Source organism: Marmota monax, unplaced genomic scaffold, assembly GCF_021218885.2.
Source record: "Marmota monax isolate L192 unplaced genomic scaffold, Marmota_monax_Labrador192_F-V1.1 WCK01_AAM20220418_F8-fsc00024, whole genome shotgun sequence".
Lineage (NCBI taxonomy): Eukaryota > Metazoa > Chordata > Mammalia > Rodentia > Sciuridae > Marmota > Marmota monax.
Window position 1 is genome coordinate 24,713,122 of NW_026695224.1, and position 7,732 is coordinate 24,720,853.

At 55.7% G+C, this 7,732-nt stretch overlaps 1 protein-coding gene across 4 annotated transcripts in view; it reads left to right on the plus strand.

Annotated features, from left to right (window-relative positions):
- Vac14 (VAC14 component of PIKFYVE complex) overlaps positions 1 to 7,268 on the plus strand; it is a 102,729-nt gene extending 95,461 nt beyond the window's left edge. For 2 of the 4 annotated variants that reach the window (XM_046434626.2, XM_046434627.2), the window contains exons 18-19: positions 1,614 to 1,764; positions 6,652 to 7,268. In XM_046434626.2, the coding sequence (XP_046290582.1) occupies positions 1,614 to 1,764; positions 6,652 to 6,814 (314 nt within the window). In that variant the 3' untranslated portion in view covers positions 6,815 to 7,268. Of the gene's footprint in view, positions 1 to 1,613; positions 1,765 to 6,602 lie in introns of all 4 variants that reach the window. The other 2 variants (XM_046434628.2, XM_046434629.2) reach the window with 2 other exon arrangements.
- The last annotated feature ends 464 nt before the right edge of the window (positions 7,269 to 7,732 follow it).

Sequence of the window (7,732 nt, forward strand, 5' to 3'; positions counted from 1 at the left end):
TCAACACAGAGGACTTCTACAACTCTGACAGGTGTGGGAATTCCTCCCCACCAGCAAGCAAGCAACATGAAGCAGACACCAGCCAGACATCCAACCAATCCAATTCAGTTCTGAAACTGCCTGAAGACAGCATCAGATCTCAGATTCCCAAAAATGCTCCCCTTCACTTCAGATGCCAGTCACAAGCCCCAGGTTGCTTTCATTGTGCTTCTGACCAACTGGCTACAGTGCAGCCTTGGGTTCGGTTAATTTGTTGGAGCATCTCACAGAACTTGGGGAAACATGTTTGCCAGTTACTCCTAAAGGGTATTCCAAGAGACACAGATGAGGAGCCATGTGGGGTGAGGTGTAGGAAGGCCGTGCCACCCTGCAGATACTTTTGTACATCCCACTATCCAGAAGCTCTTGGAACCCAGTCCTTTGGGATTTTATGGAGGTTTCATCACTTAGCCATGCTTGATTAAATCACTGGCTGCTAGTGATCGGCTCAACCCTTAGTCCTCTCCACTCCTGCCTTTCAAGTGATCAGCCCCATCCTAAAGCTACCAAGGGCCTGTCTGCCATCAGGTGCCTCATTAGCATTCAGAAGGAAGTGTGTGCCAGGACACTGGGATGAGTACCAAATGTGTATTTCACAATATCAATAGACCAGGCCTGGGGACAATTGTCAGGTCACCATTTGTGACTTCTTCCTGGAAGGACTGTGGGAGGCCTCTCCCCTACTTCCTGGCTCCAAGGACTGACGGTTTAGTCTCCCAGCGTCCCACCGGCCTGCTGCTGGGTAGGCATGGCCACTCCAAAAAGGTGTGGCTTGTCCACAGAGGGTGCCTGAGATGGAGCCCAGAGACACAGAAAGGAGAAGCCAGTGATCCTCCTGCACAGGCTCAGAGGAGAGCAGTAAAGGCCTGCTTCCAGGCCAGTCTCCCCTTTGGGCCTTAGAGAAGCTGGAACTGCCTTGGAATGCAGCAGGCCACCGGTGGACACCCCAGGTCAGAATGGGTGCTGGGCAGGGACCTCTGGGAGGTCGTAGCAGCCTGTTTCTGAGTTAGATATCCAGAAGCACCTCCCAGACACTGCAGGCTTGGCATGTGCCTTGCTACACACAAAAGCTTTTTCCCATCCTGCCCTCCCTTAAAGCTGTCCTAATCCACTGTCTTTCTTTCCAGCTCGCCCTATTTATAGCTCACGTGCTGGCACGTGCAGAACTGACTGGGGAATCTGTTACTCTGCAAGCCCCCAACCTCTTATTACCAGGGAGGCAGCTGAGCACAGGGACAGGGGGAACAAGCAGCAGGTTTGGGGGTCCTCAGACCAAGGGGAATGCTGAAAAGATGAGACCGGCAGGTGGCCAGGTAGGAAGAGAAATGAAATCACAGAAATGGCTAAGGCACTTCCGGAGGAGGGGGCAGGCCTGGCTGGCTGTGGAGGAGCCCCTGTCTAGATCTAAGCCACAACCGCTCAGCCAGCCCCTGCAGGCTGAGTCCATAGTACCCAGGGTGGCCCTCTCCCAGCCAGGCTGGGCAGGGGATCTGGGCTGCATGTATTTCAGTTTCACAGTAGCTCCGGGATCTCTCACCTCTGACCCCTGGCCTCTGCCCTCTTCCCTGCCACAGATCTGCGCCTGCAGCTGCTGGACGTGAAGAACAACCCATACCTGATCAAGGCTCTATATGGCCTGCTCATGCTGCTGCCCCAGAGCAGTGCCTTCCAGTTGCTTTCTCATCGGCTCCAGTGTGTGCCCAACCCTGAGCTGCTGCAGACCGAGTGAGTGCTGGGCCAGGGGCACTGCCCTCAGCATCCATGATCGCTCGGGGTGGGGGGGGGGTACACAAGGGACCACCTAGTCTCCCTGCCTCAACACCCACCCCTTTGTCACTATGGCCCCATCCACCCACAGCCACTTGCCCTTAGCCCTTAGGTCCTGCAGAGCCCCAGGCTGGGGGTTTCTGGCACTATTCACAAGGTGAACAAGCAGCAGGGTCTTCTCCATGCAGGGGTGGGGGCACTTAGTGAGACCAGGACTCAGTCTAGGAACTGAGAGTCACCGAGTAGAGGCCCCTGGAGAGAGCTCCAGGGTAGGGGAATGAGACAGATAGTGCAGATGGCAATCAGACCAGGAAGCCAGAGAGAGCCCAGGGGTGGGCACCCCCCCTGGCCTCAGACAGTCATGCCAACCCATCTGCAACACAGACTCAGACCTGGGACACAGAGACCCCAGCATCACTGGGACCTTCCCGGCAACATACCTGGTGGGACGGGAAGCGAGGATGCACCCATGGCTACCCTGCTGGGGTCCTGCCTGCAGGAAGAGTAGGTCTCTGAGAGGCCCAGAATGGCATCCTCTGGGCAGGGGGGTCCACGCTCCCACCCTGAACCCACTGCTGGCCCTGGCCCCAGAGCCTCTTGGGCTGTGTCTATATTTGGTAACCCTTGGAGGCTTTGCCTCATCCACAGGCATTTGGCATCCGAGATGGAAAATTTCACTTGTCAGGTCACCATGGAAACAAGCAGAGCCACTGAGAAGATTTACGCTGACTGGATCGCACCCAGCTTGCATCAGATGCCCTGTGTGTCTAGAATCCCCCTCGGCTGTGCAAGCCACTCGGCAGGCCCGGCGCCTTGCTCCAGCAAAAGACTTCGGGCATTTGCCCTTGGGGTGGACGTAGGCAGCCTTGGGGTGGACCTGCCAGATTCAGACCTTGACCAAAGTCCTTATGCCCTCAGGACCACTGGGCTTAGTTTCCTGCCACCTTGCCCCAGAGCCTGGCCTCCGCAGAAGCCACGGTCTGATAGGTCTCCCAGATGAGGCCCAGATCCTGCCTTCCTGCCCCTTTCTCCATACAGCAGCTTTCTAGGTGACAGGCTAGGCCTTCTGCTGCTGCCATCTCGTAGCTCAGGGTACCACCCAGGTAATCCCCAAGAGCCAACATTCAGTGTTCTGAGTGTCCCAGGGGAACAGGGACACTGGTGGGTTGGATTTGCATGCAGATCCCCCCGGCCAGAGCACCTCCAGCCCAGGGACTTGGAGAGAGGCCCAGAAGCCACATAGCACCTCGCCAGCCTGGCCTCTGCATTGCCTTTTTAATGTCCTGTAGGTGTTAGGGGCTCCCTAGAAGGCACCTAGGAGGGGAAGGAATAGCATGAAGGAAGGAAGAAGGAGGGAGAGCTCCTTCCTGTGACCACGGGTTTCCCCTGGGGGAATCTGCCTTCCTGGTGGCCCCTGGGCCAGGCTATAAGCCCTGCACTACCCACAGCCACTCCAAGAGCTCTGCACGTTGCCTCTTGTCTTGGGAGGAGAGTGAAGGTTCTCAGTGCTCAGACCCTTCCCCATTCTCCCCAATCCAGGTAGAACAAGTTTGCAGAGGGAAGCTGGAAAAAAAAAAATGAGTAGTTCTTCAAACTCTCCTATGGTCTGAGTCAAGAAAGTCTTGAGCAAAGGGGTTGAATTCTCTGATTCTGCGAGTCAGTAGATGACACAGTCCTCAACTAGGATCCCGTCTGAGCTCTGGCATAGAATGTGTCTCTGTGGCCTCAGACAAGCCCCATACCCTTTTTGGAATACTGGTTTCTTTATAAGTAAATGAACGTTTGTAATAAATAGGTATGTGGTTGAGAAGAGGGCTCTTCCCAGCCTTTCAGACCTTAAATTCCCAGCCATTCTTTGAAAGGGCCTGAGAAGAACCATCCAGAAGGCTGAGAAAGGAGGATTGCAAGTTGAAGGCCAGCCTCAGCAACTCAGCGAAGCCCTAAGCAACTTAGGAAGACCCTGTCACAAAATAAAAAAATAAAAAGGACTAGGAAGGTAGCTCAGTGGTAAAGCACCCTGGGTTCTATCCCCAGCACCAAAGGTGTAGGGATGGACTGGGAAAAGAGAACATAGTCACAGGCAGTGGATGAGGAAGAGGCCTCAGAGAGAGCTGGGGGAGAGGGTTGCAGGGTTGGGCACTAAAGAACAGCTCACACTCTGGAAAGGGGGCTAAGGACAGACCCAGCCCAGGGTGGGGCGGGCAGCTGGCAGGCATGTGGAGTTGCCCAACAGGCCTGTGCTGGGAACAGCTGAGGAAGTTTCTCTGCTCCTCACCCACCCATGCATTTTGCCCCCACCCCCTCCAGGCTTCCAGGCCACTCTCAGGGGTCCTCAGTGAGGCAAGAGGGAACCCCTGAAAGCTGGTGACAGGTACACGGGTAGTGACAGGAGAAAGGGCCAGCTCTGGGTTCTGGAATCCTGGCTCTGTGATGCTGTCAGTGTCCCCATCACCCAGTACCTGCAGGTGGTTGGAAACAGAAAATGTAGGGCCTGAGCAGTGATCATGCCCATAACAGGCAAGGGGAAAAGCCTTGCCCTCCATGTTCAGAGGTCCTAGGCAGTGTCCTCCACTCCCAAGGGGACACACCCTACCCTGCACTCAAGACCTCAGGCCAGGAAAGGTCCACCTATCACTTGCCAAAGTCTCATGCAGCCCACTCCTCCCAGCCCCCTACTCCTGTCTCTTCGGTGCTCATCATCCTGAGGTTTGCCTTCCATTGCCAGCATCTCATTAAGAAGCCCTCATCACCGGGTGCAGTGGCACACACCTGTAATCCTAGCTGCTCAAGAGGCTAAGAGGACCACAAGTTCAAAGCCAGCCTCAGCAAAAGCACAAGGCGCTAAGCAACTCAGTGAGACCCTGTCTCTAAATAAAATACAAAATAGGGCTGGGGATGTGGCTCAGTGGTCAAGTGCCCCTAGAGATGTGGCTCAGTGTTCAATCCCCAGTACCCCCAAAAAAGAACCCTTCATTTCAGTCCCTGCCTTGGACCTTAGGCCTCGGGTTTACTGGGGATATTGTTGGGAGCAGCTTGCAGATCCCTGGTCCCCCCGCCCCCCCATCAGATGATCCCTGTGGCCTCGTTCTCCAGGTCTGCACACCTTTTCCCTGATCCAGCCTAAGTGGGTTAGGGAGCAGCTGGACACATCCTGGATTTAGAGCTTCAGTGTCCCTCAGCCTCCTCAGAATCCCATGTTGCTGCTCTCTTGGGGCACTGGCACCTTGGCCACAGGGTACTGTGCCAGGAAGATCCCTCCCTATTCCCAGGAAAGGCACAGGCAGCAGCAGTATGCACAGTCAGGCCACCTAGAGTGAACCCCAGCCTGGCTGCTTCAGATCTATATTGAGCCCTGACCCAGGAAGCAAGGGTTTGATACCATCCAAGAGGCTTCAGGTGGTATATCTTTCACAGAAGGGTAGGAGGAACAGTTGTAGGGCAGGGCATAGGAGGCCAGCTCCAGACAGTATCTCGGCTATGGGGAGTAGTCCCCTGCCCACATCCTGGTGAGCTTCAGATGCCATCAGACTTCTGGCCATTGGTTTCCTGTGCTGAGCCAAGCTCATTGGTGAGGGTGTGTTGGGTGGAGCTCCATTGCAATTCCCCCAAAATGGACTGAACAGCCAGTGTGCACAGCCTTGGACTGCTAGCCTGGCCAGCCTCACCCCAGAGGTACAGAGTTGTAGACACAGCAGCCACCCCTCAGAGCTGGATGGGATCTGGGCACCAAGCTAAGCTCCTGGTTGTCCTGTCTGGAGAAATTCTTATCATCCCAGTGCTCTTATGGCAATTCCCACTTACAGATGAGACACTGGCATGCCCAGTTGGCCAGAAAGTGATCCTATTGAGGTGGGTCCAGGCCTCTCACTCCTGCTTGCAGCGGCTGCCTGCACACACACGCACGCGCGCAAACACACACACACACACACCTCTATATTGGGGGTCTCATCATGAACTCAGGACCCAGAAACTTTCTGCTTAGCTGTGCAGCCCACAGTCTTTATGAGACTTTTAGCCAAGGCCACCAGATCACAAGGCGCCATAGATCTACTTCTGCAAGCCAGTGAGGCCAAAGGAGACAGCAGCAGAACATTTCACGAGTCACTGCTGGAGGGATGGTTAGGAATGAGACAGGTCCAAAGGGATCCGGTCCCCACTTGTAAGCTAAGCACCAGGCTTGAGCAGGGCAGCGGGGCTACTTACCACACTGTACAATCAGGGAGCACTGTGTGCACTGTAGCTATGCAGCCCACAACCCGTGCTGCTGTACAGAACAACAGGAGGGTGGTAGCAACAGCCATCAGCATATCTAGTGGTGAGACCAGCTCTTCTTCCTCAGGGACAAGGAGTAATTGCAGGCCTCAAGGCCCAAAAACTCAAAAACAAATGTCCTGCCAAGTGAGGGCCCATCAGAGACTTCAGTGATCCCAGTTGTCCCCAGCCCTAGCCTTGCCCTAGAGAAAGAGCCAGGCTGTCCTCCCCCTTCTCCCCAGACCCTGTTCCAGGCCCCAGCTGGCTTCCTGGCTGGCTGCTAGCCCTGGCTTTCACCCCAAAGGGAGCCACTCATAAACAGGAAATGCTTCCCCATGCAATGCCTGCTCTGGGCGCCATTGCCAACCCACAGCCTGGGAGTGATATCCAAGTTCCCACCAACTGCAGAGGGGGGTGTGCCTGGGGCTCCCCAGCTTTGGGGGACTGGCTGTTAGAGAGGGGTTACTGGGCAGGGGGCAGACAGACTCCCAGGGGCTGAGCCCCACCACCCTGCAGCTCTGCCCATTCTCACTGCCTACCACCAGGAGCCCCCATGTATTGCAGACGCTGATTCAGTCCTCCACTCCTCCTCAGAGACAGTCTGAAGGCAGCCCCCAAGTCCCAGAAATGCGACTCGCCCAGCATCGACTACGCAGAGCTACTGCAGCACTTTGAGAAGGTCCAAAACCAGCATCTGGAAGTGAGGCACCAGCGGAGTGGGCGTGGGGACCACCTGGACCGGAGAGTTGTCCTCTGACACACCTGGCATGGAGAAGAGCCCAACCAACCAGGGGCCCGTGAAGCACTCAGGGTCTTCAGGATACCCTCCCAAGGAGCCTGAGGACCTGTCTCAGGAGCAGGGCTGGGCCTGACCACCAGCCCAAGGCAGGGAGTGGGTGAGGCTGCAGCACCCCAGCTCCTCTCCGTGCTGTCAGCTGCACGCTGGCTTCAGACAGCTGGCATTCCACCAGGGTAGAGCCACAGCCTCAGAGACCACCCATCCTCTGGAATCCGTCTCGGAACTTCTAATACCCCCTTGTGAAAAGAGCTTGACCTCAGCCCCGAGAGCTTTGGTCTCATGTGCCTGTGTATACATACATGAACGTGTGTGTACGTATGCATGTGCACACAGGGGTCAGCACAAAGGTCTCTACTGAATGATGTGCACCCTCCCCACTCCCACCCCAATAAAGATATGACAGAAACCTTAACTCGAACCTGTCTACTCCTTCCCTGCTGGCACTTGTGCCCCACCTGTTACTGCAGCTGCCCCAGGCCCTCATCTGTCCAGAAGATCTGGTCTCTTGCTGGCCCCAGAGTGTGTTGTCTGTACCCCCAGGACTGGGCCTGCACACTCACCTGACCTGAGCTATGTCCTTGGGGCCCAGCTCTCCACTTCTAGGACCCACACCTTTCTGGCCTGCCCTAGAACCCTGAACCCTGCCTTTCTTCATATCCTGATCTGACTTCCATTATGAGTCCCTTGGGCAATGGAACATGTCCCCATCAGGCCCAAGGGAGCTGAGCCTCAGGGTTTTCTGGATGAAGGGGACTCTGCTGAACACTCTGCAGATCACTGGGGAATGAGAGGAAAGGCCAGAGCACTCGGGGGAAGAGGAACAGGTGCCCCAACACTTAGTTTGGCTGAAAGAACTTTTCCACTCCTGTAGGCCAG